The 20,633-nt window shown below is 42.5% G+C and overlaps 2 protein-coding genes across 3 annotated transcripts in view; both read right to left on the bottom strand.

The window, feature by feature from the left end:
* Positions 1 to 936: 936 nt before the first annotated feature.
* Positions 937 to 5,642, bottom strand: LOC115826826 (protein mono-ADP-ribosyltransferase PARP12-like). Its single transcript, XM_030790734.1, has 12 exons — positions 5,326 to 5,642; positions 4,963 to 5,098; positions 4,460 to 4,749; positions 4,239 to 4,339; positions 3,780 to 3,912; positions 3,392 to 3,560; positions 2,940 to 3,060; positions 2,764 to 2,860; positions 2,527 to 2,611; positions 1,990 to 2,120; positions 1,534 to 1,685; positions 937 to 1,217 (listed from the first exon to the last, which is right to left on the bottom strand). The coding sequence occupies exons 1-12, from the start codon at positions 5,640 to 5,642 to the stop codon at positions 937 to 939; spliced, it is 2,013 nt and encodes a 670-aa protein (XP_030646594.1).
* Positions 5,643 to 10,045: 4,403 nt separating this feature from the next.
* Positions 10,046 to 20,633, bottom strand: part of srgap1a (SLIT-ROBO Rho GTPase activating protein 1a) — a 78,980-nt gene continuing 68,392 nt past the window's right edge. For both annotated transcript variants that reach the window (XM_030789932.1, XM_030789931.1), the window contains exons 19-22: positions 16,011 to 16,191; positions 14,500 to 14,637; positions 11,835 to 12,186; positions 10,046 to 10,432 (exon numbers count right to left, since the gene is read on the bottom strand). In XM_030789932.1, the coding sequence (XP_030645792.1) occupies positions 10,046 to 10,432; positions 11,835 to 12,186; positions 14,500 to 14,637; positions 16,011 to 16,191 (1,058 nt within the window). The remainder of the gene's footprint in view (positions 10,433 to 11,834; positions 12,187 to 14,499; positions 14,638 to 16,010; positions 16,192 to 20,633) is intronic.

Raw genomic sequence — 20,633 nt, 5'->3', positions numbered from 1 at the left:
CACACACAGACATTAGATGCTCTCATTGGTCCTCTGACCTTAGACGCATGCTTAGTCTGTTTCATCAAGAGCGATACGTTTTCATCAAGAGCAATTAATTTTCATGACATTTTCATCATATTTTTATCAATAGTGATAACTTTTTGCTAAAAGTAATACATTTTCATCAAGAGTGATAACTTTTCACTGAGAGTGACAGCATGATACATTTTCAGATGCTGTGTTATTACACATTAATATTTGTCCTGAATTTTAAAGGGTATATACCAGTGGCAGACTGAGCTCTTCAAAGCATACTGGGTAAAAGGGGCACTAAAGGCTCCCAAGTGGTATATGAGGTTAAGGAACCGTTTTAAGAGCAGAGACTCAATTGGGATTCACGGTTTGCAATTTCTGGAGCCTCTGGGAGCTGGAGTTGGCCTTGCCATTTTTAACTGCTATTATTTCAAACAAAACATAAATGCAAGAATTTCACCAACTATCCACCTATTGATTTATCTATTTAGATTCAAATAGTAGAACAATGTGAAATTAATGCCACTACCATTTATGCTCAGAGAAGTATATATACTCCAAAATTATCAAAGAAGATTCAGGTGGCAAATACATGCATATTTAAACATCATCTAAATGATCCATGAAGTGGAAATTTGATTAAAATGATTAATTTTCAATTCTTACATTTCTGAAAGAAAAAAACTCTGAGATATACTGGCTTAAGGGACCAAAAAAAGTAACAACAATGGATTGGCCCTCAGTACAATGGTCTTCAATTACATCTGATGTAAAAAAAACAAACAAACAAACAAAAAACTGTGAACATGTAAAAACATTAAAACATCATGAAAGAAAAATCAATAGTGTTTTACTTGTTGCCACAGACCGCACTTTGAAGGCTAATATTACGCATAACTGCATAAATAAAATGAAAGGCAATCATGAAATCAGACACCGAGAGGTTTCCGGCGTGTACTCGATGACGAACTCTGGATAAATTTGGTATTTCTCAAAGATAACAAAAATACTTGGATCGCTCATGCTGTCCACGCAGCTGTCGTAGAGACCTGTGCCATTCGGCTTTGCCGGAGGACGGACAAAGCTCCCCTGTCCTTTGGTAAACCTACCAACGAGGACCCGAGCGACAAACATGGTTTTTGTGCTGCTGTCAGTGTGAACATAGTGGTGAGAATACGATGCATCTCTGGCAAAATAACTTCCTGTTCAAAAGACCAAAAACAATTAATAAGAATTATATAAAAACCGGATGATTGAACTAAACATAAGTCCAAGGCTAAGACATCTAGGTTTTAGCTTAAAAAAAATTCTTAAAGTGACCGCAACATACGTTTGTTTTAAGATTGACTGAGTGGTCAATTAATAAGTACAATCATAATCTAACAAGCATAATTATTTTTCGATTGGAACCAGCCAAACCCCCCCCGCCCCACCCCACCCCACCCCCGACCCCCCCAGCTCTGACTGGGAGGGGTGGACACCCTGGGATGGGAGATGGGAATATTGCCCCGCTCTCACCTTTGCCATAAACCGTTCCATGAGTTCCGCAGATCCTCCAGTCAAAGTTCTGCTCACAGATAGCATCCACTAAAGCCTGATCCGTCCCATGAAACAAGAGTCTCTCGTCTACCTCCCCCCCTCCGTTCCTCCCCTTCATCTGCTCTTTTTGCCTTAGAGAAAGGGATAAATACGAGAATATGCATTCATGGAAAGGACTCCAAGATTTCAGTATAACCCACAGAGACATCTATTACAACACTGGACACAGTCTAAATGGTCAAACTGGTTAAATTAGGGTTTATGTCACATCTTGAGAATTTGAAATATTTCAGATGTTTACTTGCTTATTATATTGCTACCATGTCATTCCATAATGAGGAAGTACACGACACTGTTTGACAAATGACACAGCACGGGTTCCTTGTTGTGAGTGACAGTGGAGTAACTCGCCCGAGGCCTCTTAGATAGACATACCACTGAAAGACCCTCCAGAGGGAGCTGTTTTGGTTCCTCTTGATGCTGACAATGGTGAATTTGGGCATCGTCGCTTTAAAAAGCTTCTCCACGGTTTGGAACTCAGCCTCAGTCTCGGACAGAGGAACAAGCTGCAGACAAATGTACATGTAAATCTCTGTGATCACACACACACACACATACACACACACACACACACACTGTGAGCAGTGAATTCGTCCTCTGCATTTAACCCATCCAACACACCAGCAAGCAGCATTCCTGGTGCCCGGGGGGCATTGGGGTTGACTGCCTTGCCAAAGGGCACGGTCCTGGGAATCAAGCCAGCAACCCTTCGGTCACAAGCCTGGTTCTCTAACCTCTAGACTAAGGTTGCCCCAAAGGCTTCCTTCACACACATACATGACAGAAACAACACAGTCCAAACGGATGAATACAAGATGTATGCATATGTAATTTCAACATATTCATTTTGTCATCTGCAATTTCACTGTGAAAGACAAGAAATTATTATCACTCGGTTTGTGAACTGGGTACCTTGTAAGAGAAACTGGGAAGTGCTGCTTTGTCCCAGTGTGCAGGAACTTCCACTGTTGAAGAACTGGACGTCTCTGAGGATTCACTAATTTAAAAATTACAAAACCGACTTAACTCATTTGTAGAAGCAGCGATACCTGTGGCAGTTTTTTTTTCTATTGTTTCCTTTGTCACACTTTTGAACAATGTATGTCTGAAAGAATGTTTAATCACACAGAAAATGCTTATTATATTTACCCTTTCAGCCTTTTCTCAACCTCTTGAGGCGAGACAAAGACAGGTCTTCTTCGAATCTGTCTTGATGTTCCATAAAAGAGGTTCTTCTGACACATCTCTGAAATAAAACATTCACAGCAATTTAGAAACATACATTATATATTTTTCGGTATATGCCAAAACTCGCATGTTGGTACCTTTTAGGCGGATTATGTATTTATGGCTTGCTGAGCTAAATGGAATTTCACTGTTGTTGTCAGCGAGATAAACATTCTCCAGGGTTTGGGAAGTGGTGGATGATACCAGGCCAGGATCCTCCTGCAAGACAAGACAATACATTGGGATATACAGAGCAGGAATGTGTGAGACCAGTAGAGAATACTCAGGAGTGGAAAAAGTAAAAGTAGAAGTACTCTTGTTAAAAAAAAAAAAAGTACTCTAAGTAGAGTTAAACTGACAACCGTTTTTGTAAACTGTAAATGAGTGACTATTTTACTCTTACTGAAGTATTTTTCAGGAGGGATACTTTAACTCTACTTGGAGTACTTTTTTTTTTTTTTTTAGCGAGAGCGCTTCTAGTTTTACTTTTTCCACCCTTGGGAATACTCGTGGGATGAACTAAGAATTATTCTTAAATAAGTCCACTGACCCCCTGACCGTATTCGGTCCATCCTCCCTTGTCGTTCTTCCAGTACCAGCGCCACTCAGTGGTCAGGATGAAGTTAGGAGGTTTGGTCACAGAGGATGCAGTGGACAGACGGCGTACTGATAACCCTCCACAAGTCATTGACACGAAGTCTACAGGCTGGTTCCCTGAGCTGGGAGAGTCAAACGCTATTTTAAACAACCACAAACACATAGGAAATGTTGTTTTCACTGGAATCCATATCTGTGAAGCAAAGGAAGGGGGAGAAACAGGAAAAAAAAAAACCAGAAGAAAACAAAGAAAAAAAACCCCAAAAAACTTCCAGGACAGACACTGTATAAAGCCTAAAAGGTTTTATAACTTAATCTCATTTGGTGATATAACTCATTACCTGCTATCGTTGGCTGGGTTACAGAAGGCCTTCTCAATATCCTCTCCATTGGGCAAGTCCTTCCAGGTCACACCATCCTTATCCAAGACCTGCCATCTATAAGGCAGATGGTAGTGTACGCGCACACATTTCTCTAGATAAGGCAGATGGAACATGAAGAGTAAGTTCCACCTAATCAAAGACAGTCTTAAGCATGATGTGTTCTTAACGACTCACAAAGGAAAAAACCCTAGTTCATTTAAGGACTCCAACTATGATTTTAGCATTAAAAAACATGCTCACATTCTTTTTGGAAAAGAAAAAACATATGAAGAAATATCATCAAGTCTGCAACAGTTTTACTAGTTTAGCTGTCTGGTAGGTAAAAGCCCTTCAGTGTGAATGGTAGTGTGTGGAACATCTGCTTTTTTTTTTTTTTTTTTTTTTAAAAAAAGGAGAAAACAGTTAAAATCATTGCACCTTTGAAACTGCATCCTCTGCGTATGAAGAAGAGGCAGATTTCATTCCGATCTGCATCACTGATAGGGCTGCCAGATGCCACGGGTGAATCTTCTCTTGGTCTCACTGGAGCTAAAAGATTTTAAAAGAGAAATCAAACTGACGAAATATTTAAAACAACAATGCAAAAAAAAAAAAAAAATTGCACCTATCACCCCAAATCTTCACAGCAACAGGGTTACTGCTGCCTCTTACCTAACTCAGCGCTGCTGATGGCCGGTCTTTCCCTTTGATTTGCGATCAGGAATTTGTTTTTATATATCTTCTGGAAGACGTGAATGTTGTCATCGGTGAAACCCTTGTCGTTCAGGATTTTCATGGTGCCTGCATCAAATCTGTGAGCCCTTCGGCAGGTTTCTCCAAACCTGCAGTTGTCCTGTAAGAAGTGCTGACAGACGTGGAGGTTGCTGCAGCTCTCCTTGTATTTGCACGATCCATGTTCTCCGCTTCCTTTATTGTAATGCGAACAGACCTAGTTTCACATCAAACCAAAGTCAATTGCAAAATAAAACATAATCAAAAAGTAAGGCAATGTTATAAACACATTATCAGGGAGCTCTCTGTACCACATGACAACCCACTGATAAAATGAAAAGTGAAGCATATGAAATATTTCCATTCAGTTTTGAGAATAAACTGCATTCATGAGTGTAAAGACTTCGTGGTGGATATGTGTCCAGTTCACCTCAGGCAGTAGCGTGGGGTCATTCTGCAGCAGTAGCACAAACAGTTCTGATTCCTGAAGTTGCTGAAGGCCTGCTCTTTTAAGAACAGTGGCGTTATGAAGAGTGTCCAAAGTATGGGGATTTTTGCATCTGACACTGAAACACATGAAGAGGTTTGATGTCCGATATCAATACATGTTCGTATAACCAACTTTACATCATCTTTAAAAGAATAACAAGAAGAAAATTATTCTCAACACGTAATACGAATATAAACTGACACACCCTGCAGGTTAATGAGTGGCTACAGCAAGATATCCCGGTACTTTTATCGTTGACACAGTTAAATTCGAACCAACCTAACATTTCTTATGTTTACTCACCCGAACTTGCATTTGCCATACAGAAAATACCGACACAAGTGCAAGTCTTCACACAGAACACCTTTATCTGGGACTTTTAGACAAACTCGTAGAGATGTTTTCGCGATAATGAGACTATCCGGGCTCAGTGGTAAATCTTTCCTGTCTTCTTTACCAGCAACGATGACAAACTTTTCAGTATGCTGGAGGATCCCAACAAGTATCTCTCTGGCAATAGCAAAGTGCTGACGGAGTTTCTGGTCAAGTTGTTTAAAATCTACACTTCCCTGATTCTGACAGATAATTTTGAGAATAACATTATAAACCGTAGATGACATTTTGTCCTGCTGACACGAAAGAGGTTACCAGGAAACATGTACTCTAATAATCATAATGCCTGGCACCTACAGGTTAAACAGGTAAAACATGGCATAGTTTCATTTCTACTCTTAAACGCTTGGTGACGCTGTTTCTCCGTCCTCATTCATGGTGTAAGTGGACACAGTGGTGTGGCCAGTGTTTATTTCGTCTATGGAACAGCTCTGTCCCACATCATTCTGTCCCAGAAATGCTTTCATTGAGTTTGTGACGGACAAACTGCCATAACTGTACCAACAAACACACAAACTAAATAAGCAAACAGATAGCCTACTTCAACTGTTTTACTATACGGGAGAATACACAGTGTGCTCACCGGGTGTCTCGCTACATCTAATATATATCCCCCCAAAGGTAAGTACCCCTAATTACACAGAATAAACATGATAAATTCAATAAAATCGAAAACAGGACAGCAACATGGGCATATTACGTCTGCAGTAAGACAGGTGATCTAACATGACACAATTCTATCTGCCCTTCAACGTCCCGAAAAAGCTTTATCAACGACGTGTCGTAGACGGGACAGTGTATGGAAGCAGTAAGAAGTAGGCTTATAGGTCGGCGCTTATAAGATTTAAGACAGCACCGATAAAATGTAATTAGTTTCTTGCCAATTTCACCTGGTATGATTGAGCTGAAACATTAGCTCACAAGTAAACTACATTTGTCACCGAGTATTTCATCCAAACGTTGCCTCTTTTTCACATTATCCTCAGAGGGGAAATTTCAGTCTGCTTAAGGAAACCTGCTAGGAGTTTCAGAAGATTTAGGTAACTACGTTAATTTGTCCTCGGAGTACCCGATCTCTTCCCATTCTGTCATGCCAGTGGAGTGTGATGGAACAGCGGGGAATAGTGTTCTCTGTGCTTGTGAATCATTCATGGAGAGATCTTGTCAAAGAGGCTGATGTGATCATGTGCTATTTTCATCTGTATGTATTATTTGTGACTGCATAGGTGCCTTCTGCGCAACACACTCCATATTCGGCATTACAAGCCACACCAATTAGCATTTACATTTTCATTAAGATGTAAAAAACAAAACAAAACAAACAAACAAACAAAACCCAAAACAAAACTGGCGCTATAGAAAAAGAAAGGGGGAGAAAAAAAAAAACCCGTTTTTTTGTGCTCGTGTGAAAATGCTGAACAGACTGCTCTTGTCCCGCATCCATAAAAAAAGGCTTATGTTTTTTCAGTGTGTTATCATCGACAGACTAACATTTATGATGGCTAAAATAATTATAGGTAATAAAAGGCAAAACCAGAACACAATGATCAAACTATGTCCTTTATTAGAAAGAAACTCTAATGAATAGTGCCCTAACGGGCTTGACAACTTGCTAAGATGTTACATGCCAAATATACAGTTCTATACATAAAAATGCAACATCACAATGAATAAGCACTATCTTCATTATTTAATCGATCATAAAAGTTAATGGGAAACAGTATTAATTATCGTTTAATGGTCTTTCTGACCAACTCAAAACTTCGGGGTAAAGGGAGATGTGAACGCAAAGAGCACAAACTTGTTTTGGTTTGAAGGTCCTCTAAAACAGTTTTTTTTTTCAAAGGCACTTTAACAAGAGCATATTACAGATGCACACAGACACAATGACAGAATCAAGTCAATGGGCAAAGAGCCACTATTCTGTACATGGGCCTTTAAGAATAATCCTCTCAGGTCTGAGTGGGAGGAGTCTAAACTGAGAGACAGTTCAATTACACCTTCCATTTTTATATTCAGTTCACTGAACTCTTACAACAACAAAACAAGAAGAAGAAAGTAAGAACACACCAAATACACAAATACCAGATCATTATGGCCGAAGAAATGAAAAGTTCCAAATCCCAATGTCAGATCATATTCAATTTAATTCATACAAAGTACTGTTGACAATGTGTGCCATATTAATTATTTGCACGTCTGGCATTCTTAAAAGGAGGGAAAAGAAAATCCAGATATTGCATCTGCCTCTGTAAGTTTCTACGAAATGAAAATTCCACTGCTAGCAGACTTTCCACCCAGAATCCGCTGCTACCTTTCGACCAGTATTTTTGACATTAGAATGTAACTGATGGGCACCCATGTGGACACAAGGACATACACATGACGTGGATCATATGGTTTCTTAGTAGAGGTGAGTTTGCTTTCTCTCTCTCGCTCTCTCTCTCACTCACACACACCGTTCTTCAAAAACAAAGTGAATCTTTTCACTCCCCTGTGGACCAAGCTTGCTCCTGTAATGCAGTGCTGAGAACAGAGGACATGAATCTTTTAGCATTGTTACAAACAGTGAAACTCTGAGAAGAATATTCCGGACTTTAACAAAAATGACGCAGAACGGTGAAATGTCCTCACCAGTCAAAGAGCACTGAATTTGTGACTTATTGCAGTCGCGGCTAGTGGGCCTGTATGTTGGCTAGTTTCATATTCATTTACATTTTTTTTTTAACTGTACATTTCTATAATCTTCACCAGTTACAACGTTCAATAGTTTATGAATATACCTGGTACACTGGTAGAGTTGAATTTGCCTACAAGGTACCTGAAATGTATTAATGGATACACAGTTAGAAAACATTGCATGTTTATTTGGAATCCTTTACACAGGTATCTGTCTAAGGTCTGAACCAGAGTATGTAGATTGTATTCAGCCACTGAGATTGACACACAAAAACACAATGAGCCATGTGAACACGCATGAAAGTTCATAGAGTAACAGTCTGTAAGTTCATGGCTATCGGCATCATTCCTTTTGTTTGGCTAAACCACAGAAATATTGCCACGAGTCTTTTGTCAAGTCTTTAAAAAATAGTTGCTTGCATATCACAACAACAACAACAATAACAACAAAAAAATAAGAGATCGTCATTCATGCTCTAAAAGTAAGCTATTACTTTAGTACTAGAGAAAGAAGGCAAGCATTGAGTGACTGAGAGCAGAGCTGACGGTGAAACTGTGTGTATGCTCCATGTCATTCTGATAGCAGTGTGTTTAGATCTCACCCGGATGCAGTCCCTCCCGGTCGCTCCGACTGGATGGATGCCCTTATCCTTTCTTAAAAACTTTTTACCTCTTCTCAAAGGAAAAATAAAAAAAACAAAACAACTTTTGGTGTGTGGGTATAAGAGCTATTGTATTTTTTTGTTTGTTTGTTTGTTTTGTTTTGTGTTACTTTAGTTAAGCATTTTAATTTTATTAAGTGAGTTCATCCTTTTTGTTGCCGAGGACAGAACTTTCTCATTAGTAGCGAATCAAACAGCGGAAATAAAACGAAAAGCTGATTTATGTGAATCCATTCTGGTTTTGTTATTAAGCCTGTATTGCCATCCTACACCTTACAGAACGTAACACTTGACAAATTGCAACTGCACCTCAAAAAGCCTCTATAGTGAGCAGCTATTCAGAATGGACATGATCTTTGTCAACATGGACAATACTATGTCTCAATATGACAATAGACATATGACCACTGTGCTAAAGTAAAGAATTTCAAATTACTGCTCAAGTCTAAGAAGACAGACACTTTATGACACATAAACCAGACAGCTCAGAATCTCGGAACTAACAGAAAACTAAAAAAAAAACAAACCCAAAAAAACAGGTTCTACTTTCTCTGCATTGTTCACATTTTATAGTCCACGACTGGCCGCAGACTACTAATGACAAGAGTCTCTAACCAATCAGGAAGCCTTTTGTGATTTGTTGCCTTTCTGTATTCGAACAACCTGGTTAAAATATTGACATTATCTACTGATAATGTTATGATTATTTTCAGTGGAGTCTACGTAGTTTAACCTTATTTACTGATGACCTAGACGTCCATGCAAATATACCTCAGACCTACATGAACTGATTTTCTTACAACAGTAATGAATTAAAAAAAAAAGAAAAAAAAAAAAAAAAGAAAAGAAAAAAAAGAAAGAAAGAAAAGCCCCTCTGTTTTCACCATTAACCTGGGGCCAGTTCACATCTAGATACTGAGAGAAAAAAAAAAAACCTCTCTAACAAGTAAACATTTATCTTTAATTCATTTTAATGTTCCTTTCATCCATGCTCAAGGCATGGCTGTCTTACTTACAATTCATTAATGATCATAATAATTACGAGCATATCATACACATTGAGAATACATACTTATTTCCAAAAAAAAACCAACCAACCAACCAAAAAAAAAAAAACACCTTCCCCCATGCTCTTCTGGTTTGGCGGCAGAAGGCTGGAGTAGCTAGGAAACCTCCGCAGCCATGAATCCAGGGTCATGAGATCCTCTGTTCTATCCTCTGACACTAGGAACCAGGACCAAAACATCTGGGAGTGAGAGTCACGCTCCAGTCCTGTCCTTTCCCAGGGTTCACATGGTGCAGGACTTGTCCAGCGGATCTTGCGGCGGAGGTGCGGCTGGCTGGGCGGTGTTGGTCTTGGGCATGACCATCGGCTTAGGCCTGAGGGCGGGAGGCTTTAGCTGGACTCCCATTCGCGGTGCCACCGCAGGCTTGAAGGTGGTCATGGCGTCGGTGGCGGAGGAGCTGGTGCTGCGACGCATGTGCGGCTCGGCGCCGGTGGGACGCAGCACGACCCCGTGCAGGGGGCTCAGGGATTCGGTGGAGCTGGCTGGCGTCGGGGCGTTCTTCATCTGCTCCAGCGTGTCCAGGACCACGTCAGGAGCGTGCTTGGCCGTACTCTGCCTCTCCAGCTCTCGCAACTCGTTCAGAGCCGTGTTCATCGTCTCCTCGATGTCCTACGTGCACACGCGTGCGCACACGCGCACACACACACACACACACACACAAACACACACACACAAACACACACACACACACACACACACATACACACACACACACACACATACACACACACACACACACACATACACGCAGAGCACAGGGGAAAAAGAAGAAGAAGAAGAAAAAGCTAAATCAAACACAGAACTACTCAAAATCTTCTGCACATACACTGGAGGAAAAGCATCCAGCTTAACCACTCAAAAATGTCTCCACATCCACTGCAGAAAATACATCAAGTACCTCTAGAAAAACATCACAAGGTTTAGTTATTCTAAAAAATCCCCATAATGCCTGTCTGGGTGCTTCAAAGTAAACATCTGACGCGTCTAGCCGCATTGGAGACCAGCAAATGTAGACAGCAAAAGAACAGTAAACGTTAAAGTAAAAGTGACAGTCTCTGTGAATTTGGCCTTACTGTGAACTCTCCCTCTCATTAGTGCTGTGTGTAAGCTGCTGATGGACTCCCATGAGCATCAGTCATTCCAAACCATTATCTCTTCTGATAACCCAAAACAAGTCTATGACAGGCCCAGAAGAACTGAACCTAATTACAAAGCGTTACACTCTAAAATCTGGTAAGCCTCATAATTATTCCCCATCTGCCTGACAGCCAGGGCTTAGAATACGAAATAACTCTCCAAACACACATCAACATGCACAAAAATTCAAACTTTCTTGTATGTAGAGATGTTTTTGGGGTTTGTGACGGCACACGCCATGCAGCGAAAGGACAGACGGACAAAACAGAGACAAAATCCGTGAATCAGACAATGTTTTTACGGGTGATCTGTGATAAGACAGGGCTGGAGGTGGTCAGTGACTATGTCAGCACACACAGAGGACAGGACAGAGCAGACACTCACTGACAGGGAAACACTCAAGGGCAGTGGTACAGGCGAGAAGCTCTTTAGAGGACACAGTGTAATGTTAGTATGTGTGTAAACAGCGTGCATGTGCGGGGCATTGGTTGTGTAATGGCAGCTGAGTTTGTGTTTTAGAGAATAATTTTTTTTTTTAGCAGTGTATCAGTGATGTGTTTGTCTGTTTTTGCACATGAGTGTGTGCTTATGCCTAAGCTAAGCAGTGCATCAGTAGTGTGTGTGAAAGAGTGGTATGTGTCTAAGAGTGGTATGGCGGTTGGCCAATAGTTTGTGTGTGTGTGTGTGTGTGTGTGTATACATGTATGTGTGAGCGAGAGCAGTGGAGTGTGAGAGAGCAGCGTGTCAGTATGTGTGTGTGTGTGTGTGTGTGTGAGGACAATGCGTCATTAGTAACAGGAGGCAGTCACTGACTATGTTACAGGGCGGGGCCTGCGCATGACGTGAGTGCCGCAGTCACTCTTCCTCCGCTGACCTGTGCGATGGTCTCCGGGTCCAGAGTTTTGCCGTGGGGTTCTGAGAAGCCCGTGTACTGGCCCGACGACGTGGAGCGCCTGATGGGCGGGCTCTCCATCTTCTTGAGGGACTCGTGACGGCTGATGTTGGTCAGGCTGCCGTGGCCCGTCCGTCGTCGGCATTCTGGGCTGTCCGTGGGCACGTGGCCCCGCCCTCGCAGGAGTTCTCGGGGGCTGTAGTGGCCCATCACCGGCGAGCCCATGTCCGAGACGTTGCTGTGACCGTGACCCTGCGAGGGGTGCACCAAACAATGTCCATCGCTAGGGCGACCAGGGGGGCGACGGGAGGGCGGGTCACTCCTTCTTCCATGTCTGAAGAGGGGGAGATGGGAGGTACACACACAAAAAAAAACACTGTTATCTAACATTATACTGAAGAACTTTATAATATAAGTCCAGCGCCCGTTTTAATATCTGTTCTCTGAGTGTAGATGAGGGAGTGCAGACACCCTCATTACTGGTACAGAAATGAAAAAGGAGTATCCTTCGCCTTCCATCCTGTACGAAACAAAGTTTATTTTTGTTCCTTGAGTACTGAATACTAGACAAAGTGGCAGGTTCTGAGTTCTGTGCCAGATAGTGAGGTCATGTGTGATATAAGTTTGTTTACATCACATGACGTTCAAACTGGCCTTGTACCAAATCTTACATAACATAGGTGAAATAACACCTTCTCTTTCTTTTCACAGCCTTAGAGGACCGCGTCAGCTCACAAGTCTGGGTGCCCTCCTTTTAAATTTGCTTTGATACACTGTTTCATTCAGAGAGACACACATACACACACACACACAGAATGACTGTCTGTCTGTCTCTCTCAAACACACAAACATACTCAAACTCATACAAACACTCATACACGCACACATGCACACGCACACATATATGCACACATACACACCCCCACACTAATCATGACTGCTGAGTGTGTATGACACTGTCCTTAAGCTCTTTCCCTGCCTGTTAATAAGCAGTTGAGCCTGTGGCCATCCTGTAGATATGCCTAATAAGGCCTCTGTCACGGCATGGGGTCTGTGCCCAGACAGCCAGAGGAGCTTCACAATATTTAACTGAGTCTTGTCCTGACACAGCATCAGACTGACTTCTGCATGTCTATACTGTACCGCTGAGGGAAAAATACCCACAAACCACAAGACAGGCCAGAGACCCTGTGGCAAATGTACTTCAGGACAGGATCATACCCTAACAGACGGGGAACGCAGGCACCAAAAAAGGACAAAAGATTAGAATTATATAGATATAGGTAGTATTTATACATTATATTTATATCTATTTACAGAATATCGCATTCCATCCAAAGTTTACTGCTTTCGGCAATGCCATGAACAGACTACGGGCTGACGGTAGTTTTTATTTTCTGTTACTCATCACTGCAAATTCCAACACAGCTTTATGTGAAGTGATTTCATAAAGAAAATCATATTCAGCTGAAGCACAAATGGTTTTGATCTCGGGCTCTCTCTGACTAACACTAATGAGATAAAACAAAGCGAGTAAAAACAAGAAGTGGAGAATGACATTACGTTTCATTTCTCTGGGACGACGTTCCCACTAATTGTGGAAATCATTTGGGGGGGGGGGGGGGGGTGTCTTGTACTTCTTCATGCTGTACTGTGTTTTCACTAAATGAGTTTCTGCTTGATTTAAAGCTAATGAATGTTCCTACTGCTTTTCTCATCCTTAGACGACTGAGGTAGATTCAAAAGTAATATTAATCAGGGATATGAGATGAGCAGTGATTAACAAAACGTTAAAAGCCTCAGAGACGAGAGCTTTCAGAACTGCAGGGGACAGCTTGAGGCATGAAGATGCAAGCATGCTTAATGACCAGCAGGGGGAGCAGCACACAGGATATTTTATACTCGGCTGGCACAACTGCTTGTCAGGGGAGCGTCCTGTTCGTATTCAAATATGAAAGCAGGACACACACACACACGTACTGCCACAGCGAGAACATGTGCACGTGAAAAGCAGGTCACACATCAGCTCTAAACCAAACTGTGTAGCATACAACTGTTACCGTAGTCTTTAAGTGGGCAAAAGATTACTTTAGCGTGTGTCCTAATCATATAGCAATGTCAATGTGTTGGTTTCCTATTGAATATTGAATTTCTTTTCGTTCTTCTCTTCAGTACCTCAACAATGACTTGTCTTCGCTTGTGTAGCAGAGGGTAACATTCTGGTCGTGGTAATTGTTTTTGACAGGGTACACAACGTGATTTGATAACTGTAATTTCATTCAGTGAGCGATGCAGGAAGCTTTTGTATTTCCTAAGGGAAGTGTGTCGTTATCTATGCTCATGGAAGAGAACAGGCAATCTAAATAAAGACAAATGCAATAAATGATTTAGTGTCGAAGCAAAGAGCAAGTCACAGAGAGAGAGAGAGAGAGAGAGAGAGAGAGAGAGAGAGAGAGAGAGAGAGAGAGAGAGAGAGAGAGAGAGAGCATTGAAAGAAGGACCGAATGGAAGACAGGGGAAGAGAAAAGGCCACAGGGCATTTAATATTGCACTGACAATAGACTGTATGGGACCATGAATCTATAACACACTGCTGTTGGGCTAACTGATGCCATGCCATTCATAGGAAACTGCAGTACTTGCATACCTGCTGATGTAGGCCTCTGGCACTCTGCCGTCTGTCGGGGAGCTCACGTCTCGACCCGGGCATTTCTCGTCTGCTCCGTGTCCACTGCTGGCCTCACTGTCTGCCTTCTGACTCAGCGTGTCTGAGAAAGTGTCGTCTCTGAAAGAGCACACAATCGTTTCTGAAACAGCGCGACAGTCGCCCAGTTGAACACACGGTCGTCTCAGAAACAGCACGACCAACACGTTATCTCTGAAACCGCATGAGAGTCACACAATCAAACACAATCTGTCAGTCTTGGACACCTCTCAAAATAACAGCTTCCCTAAAAATTCAAAAATGCACATACAATTGCGAGCATGATATGCATGATATGCACAACACTCACACACACACACACACACACCAGAGCTCCATTATTCCATGACCAGGCCAGTTGTGTTGTCATACAGAAGAAGCAGTGGGAAGCTCTGACTTTGTCCTGTCTAACAGTGCAGTCATTCTTTGTGTGAACACATCAGGCCCAGTTCTCCTCAGGCCAACTGTGTCTCTTACAAATGAAGACTAATGATCTAACAGTAAACTTATGTCCTTTCAAAGCCTCAGCTTCCATATATTCAATAAGAGCCATACGCTTTCACTGACTCAAACACAGACACAGATACAGACACAGACAAACGTAATCATACAAAGTGTGATGTAAATTCACACAGTTGTGAAAAAGTACAGTCACATCACTAACTCAGTGTAGAAAGTGGATATCCCCCTCAGTATTTGAGCTCTCCCCCAGATTACTAACACCCCCCACCCTACGAACTAGGATTTTTTTTTTTTCACCGGACAGTGCCTGACACTGTGTGTCTCAGTGCTCTTAAACTCCCTCTCCACTCAAGGCAGTAACACCCCCCCCCCCCTCCTCCCACCTCACCCCCACAACTCTTCCATTAACTGAGAACATACATCTGGTCTGGGCTGTGGCATGAATTATTGATACACTCAGAACTGGGAAAGCTGGAGAAAGCTGGACTCTTTAGCTGGCAATGTTCAGACAAATGGCTGGACCATTAGACATGCCCACTCTGATGAGAGACCCCATTCACTCAATTAGGCTGTGATTGTTGCCGAAGCGGAGCTGGTCGTCACGGCAATAGAGGGGGCTTGTTTAAGATCCTTTGGATCATTTCATTGCAGAGGGAGCTGTCATGATGTAATAGAACAGCGTCCCTTTAACTGCCAATATTCCTCCATTACGGGAAGGCACCGGTAAAGGACAGCCAAAAGGAGACACAGAGCTTTGATTAATTCCACGGAGAAGTGCTACCGATGGCTCAGTACTAGGACAACTCAGGGCTACTCTACAGGAACCGCTACAGGAAGTTCTAAGAACACTGGGCATGTTGCTGCAGAATATTCTGGAACGCAAGCCCCGGGAGGCCGCAAAAAGAATGATGTAACATCTCTAGAATGTTCAAAGAACTGATATGATTCTGGAACAGAACAATCACCCAGTCAGAGATTCTGCTTTTACTCACATGTCCTGCACTACAATGTACTGATGGGGCACCAGACCGTCGATGCCATTATGTCTGCCTTCCCACCAATCATCCGAGGCCCGCTGGTACAGCAGAAGGGACGCGCCCTTCTTAAAGGACAGCTCGCGTGCTGAGCGGCCCACGTAGTCAAACTTGGCGATCGCTTCAATGGGCTCTCCCTCTGCGAAGGAAATAAAAAAGAGGAAGAAAAAGAGAGTGAGTCAGAGACGCAGTCACAGAAGAAAAACAAATGCATTTCATTCAGTTTGATCCAAAATAAACATTAAGACAGGTCATAAATAAAGCATCCGTTCTCCGACACGACTAAACAGCAAAACTGAACAGTGCTATGAATAGCCATTTCACACTCCATTATATTCATATCCATAATGTCGCACAGATCATTTATAATAATTGAGAAAAGCATGAAAAGGCTTTATGACTACTCATAATCATATTTATGTCGACATTTACGGAGCATTACACACACGCGCGTTATTAAGTCTTAAGTTTAATTACGTTCTATGGTAAATCTAAAAGCCTAACCAAGGCTAAGCATCTTTCACAAACACATAGACCCTTTCCCTTGCATTTCAGCATTTCCTGACTTCATTTAAGGTGCCATAACACTTTATGAAGTGTTTTCTCACCGTGTTGTTAGAATACAGGACTATGGTCCTCTGAGCAGCTAGAACTGCAATGTTTTCACACGCGTTAGGAATAGCACAGAGGGTAGGAGGTGTTAGCTCTAGGTGTGTCCCTGCTACAGTAGCTCCTTTTAAATGAATCATGATTGGAATGCAGTCAATAAACTTCACATGCCTGAATGGTGCAGCTGACTTCAGTGATGTGGACCTAAGCTACACACACACACTGCCCGAGGCAGCGTGTGCAGGGCCATGAAAACACTATCAGAAATATTTATAGAATCAGGGTCGGACTGATCTATACCGTCCACATTACCGCGCAGTGGGCAGCAACTGCACAAGCAATCTCTGGCGTGTCAATGGAGAGAGACACACATTGAGCAGAAGGCCTGGTTGGTAATCGGCGTGGGGAACAGGGACGTTTTGAACGGATTGATGCATCTGAGTTCAGTGATTGGCACTGGCTGATGTCTTTGCCATTGAGTTCAGTGATTGGCTCCGGTTCACGTCTTTGTCACCGTGACCCTCTTTACATAAGGACTCATTAGTGGAGCAAAGAGCTTCAGCGCATGTAAAGCAGCAGCGCATTTGGCAGGACAAAATGTCCCCATGCAAAGCTGCTATCAGAACCGCTAAGAATATCCGTGCGCCTTGAACCCAACACGCGCTGCGGTCGTTTTGAAAACTGCACTGAAAACCACAAAAGCGCGACGGTTCCCTGGAGTAAACGGATGATAGTGAAGTTTCGAGACAAACGTTTCTGATGTAGTTTATGTTTATAAATCAATATAAAAAACAAAAAAAAAATCAACACTCTTTCAGGATCCTCTGACATTAGCTTTCAACAGGGTTCCCACCCATTTTCACTGACAAGAGTTCAAAACTTTTCCATGACTTTTCAATGACCTTGAATGAAATTTCCATGACCTTTTACTACCTACAAGTACACAAAATTGTGTACTTTACCCCACAGGTTGGGCCTAACTATTAAATGACAATGAAACAACAACCAACAACATGGGCTTTGGCCATTGATGGTTTCGATATAACACACTCCCGCCTAGAACAAGAACAGTCTGATCCCTATGATGTCTGACAACCAAAATGAGATTTCATATTCATTTACACTACTGAGGTGAACAGAGGGCGGAGCTCAGACTGAAGCTTCGCAGAGAGCGAAACGAGACTGGATAAAATGTGGGTTTTTTCCCCCTCACTCTGTACTCACTGTTTACTGGGAGAAGGAAGCAATCAGATTTTGTGACCTCGCATTAATCCATAACATATAAAACAAGATATACTTTATCTCCTACGACCCTGGAATGACAAAATCAAATTTCATGACTTTTCCAAAACTTTCACTGAATATACTGAATTTCATGACTTCTGCAGGCCTGGGAAAATGGGATTTTAAAATTCCATGTCTTTTCCAGGATTTCCATGGGACCGTGTGAACCCTGTTTCAAGTATTTCAGACTACATTTATCTACATTTAAATTAGTTTTCAGACTACATCTATCTACATTTCGATTAGTTTTCAGACTTTACTTAGCTTACTTTTCAGATTTGTGAAAATGAAGTAACTAACCCCCCCCACAGTAGGGAGCCCACAGTAGTGGAGCAGAAAAAAAACAAAAAAACACACCTAACAAGCACGCAACCCTGTAGGATTCTTCTCACGGCTTTTCAAGTCCCATTAGAGAAGCCTCAAACGTGTGAGAGATGCCATTACTAATGAACACAGTCTAGGTGTAACACCCCTGTGCCCCCCCCCCCCTCCCCCCTTTTCTTCCTCCCAGCCATTCTCTCTCCCTTTCTCTCCTGTCAGGAATGACAGTTCGGAATCAGAACCAACGAAATGTGACAGGCGGGAATTTGCTCTGTCTGAATTAATAGAGCTACTCCAGGTCTGGGAAGTCTATTAATAAAAGCGACAGGGGAGGCATTGATTTAGCTGTCTCCAGTCTGCAGGTGTCCGTCTGTCTGTGTCTGGACTATGACTTCAGGCCGGTGGATACATTTGTTTACTGGGATCTCCCCCATCCAGAGCAAATAGGAATCACGACATGTCAAGGTTGTTTTTTCGCTGGAAACTGCGCACAGCGTCTGGCAACGCTTTAAAGCATGGAACTCTACCAGATTGTTCAGTGTGAGTTTCCACACCGCGAGACACAAATCAATAACGGTGAAGGAACAAAGGGAGTGATATGGTGGGGAATAGCACAGAATGTGCCGGCAATGTAGTGCCTTAACAACATAGTATCAACTGTAAACATATTAACTAAACACAAACCAAACAGATAATGCACTGTGAATCAATCCATTGTCCATTATGACAAATGAACGCTGTCAATCATTGCATTTACAGCCAACAGACCACTTCACGACAAACACATGATCCAAAGGGTAAACACAGTTTAACCCTTGCTTTCATGCAGTGCAGGTTTGCATCGTCACCACGTTTCTAAGGACGACCGATCCCACAGGAAAAGCAATAACTTTTTATGCATCATCTACTCTAAGAACCAGTGCCTTCATGAGGCGGTAGAGATAAGAAAACAGAGAGTCCTCTCTCTCTCGCCCTCTCTCTCTCGCCCTCTCTCTTTCTCTCCCTTTCTCTTCTAACAGCCAGCAGTCCAAAGCCTTTGGTCCACTGCACCTGTTACAACACCCAGTCTGTGGAAAGAAGCCATATGTGTGTGCGCTGGCATCCTCCAGAGAGTCAGCGATCCATACAGTGAGCTCCAGGTAAAGACACAGGGCACAGGACGGCTGTCGAAGCATGGGGCTTCCAGGCCATCACACGGAAACGCTTTGCTATGCTGGGCCGTTACTGTAAATCAATCTGAGGGCCACGTTAAAGCGTGACCTTTGGCCGTGTTACCAGCAGATAGGACACTGATGTATTGACAGGATTGGAAACAACAGGGTGCCTGAAGTGGAACACTAGGTCTGCTGATGGTTGAGTGACATGAGATTGTGGTGTATGTCTTTAACACAGCAAAGCATGGACAGGAACACCTGAGATATGTCCTATTGATAATGTGTTAAATGTACACAAGACATATGGAGTTCAATACGACTGGGACCTAAATAATATACTATGTCCTCTTACCATGCACATGAGGCACATAAATGTGTTTTGTGCTAGTGTGTGACTGCGTGTGTCTCTATTGCAAAAAATATTTGAACCTTGGTGAGAATTATTGGTTTAAAAAAAAATCATCTATTGAAGATCTAGGAGCTTGGAACACTGTAATGTGTATTGGACTTTTCTGAACAACGAGAAGCAAAATGAATCCTTTTTTGTTTTTAATGCGACCTTCCATTAATATCAGACACTCAACGTCAGATAACCCTTTTTTCCTGTTCCTGTATCTTTAGCACAGATGCTGAGGTTAGGTTTCCTTTTTTTTTGGTGGATGATCTTTTGCTCTCCAGGTCCTGTATGAAGAAAGGGTGCTTGAGGCCTGGTGGGGGTCCTGAGTGAAAAAGGACTTCCAGATGAGCACTCAGCACAGAGCCAGGAATGACTCATTCTCCTCTATTTGTCACCCTCAGATGGGGGGTAGGGGGGTGGGGCACAGGCTGTGTACAGACCTCTTGTGTGAAGAGGCGCCGATATATTAAATGTCAAAGGTCCTGACCTGCTTCACCCACTCATGCTCCGTGGAGACCATTTTCTGGAATGATGACTATCATTATAGAGGCATTCTGAGCAGTTTGGAGAAAGGTGACTTAGAGTAGAATTGGTGTGTTGTAAAATAGAGACAAACTAAATGGTTTGCAGGTGGTGCTCAATGTCAAACAGACACCATTGGAACGTCAGTCTCCTCCTCAAAGCACACAGTGAGTGATCCACAGGGAGCGTGGAACAGAAACCCACGTCCTGATTCTCCACTCCCAAAACTCACAAGGGCAATAACATTTATGACAAATACATGGCGGCCCAGACGGGATTCATAAAAATGCGCGG

Source organism: Chanos chanos, chromosome 13 (genome assembly GCF_902362185.1).
Source record: "Chanos chanos chromosome 13, fChaCha1.1, whole genome shotgun sequence".
NCBI classification, from domain to species: Eukaryota; Metazoa; Chordata; class Actinopteri; order Gonorynchiformes; family Chanidae; genus Chanos; species Chanos chanos.
The sequence above is the reverse complement of the archived record's forward strand: the minus strand, read 5'-3'. Positions and strand labels throughout refer to the sequence as shown.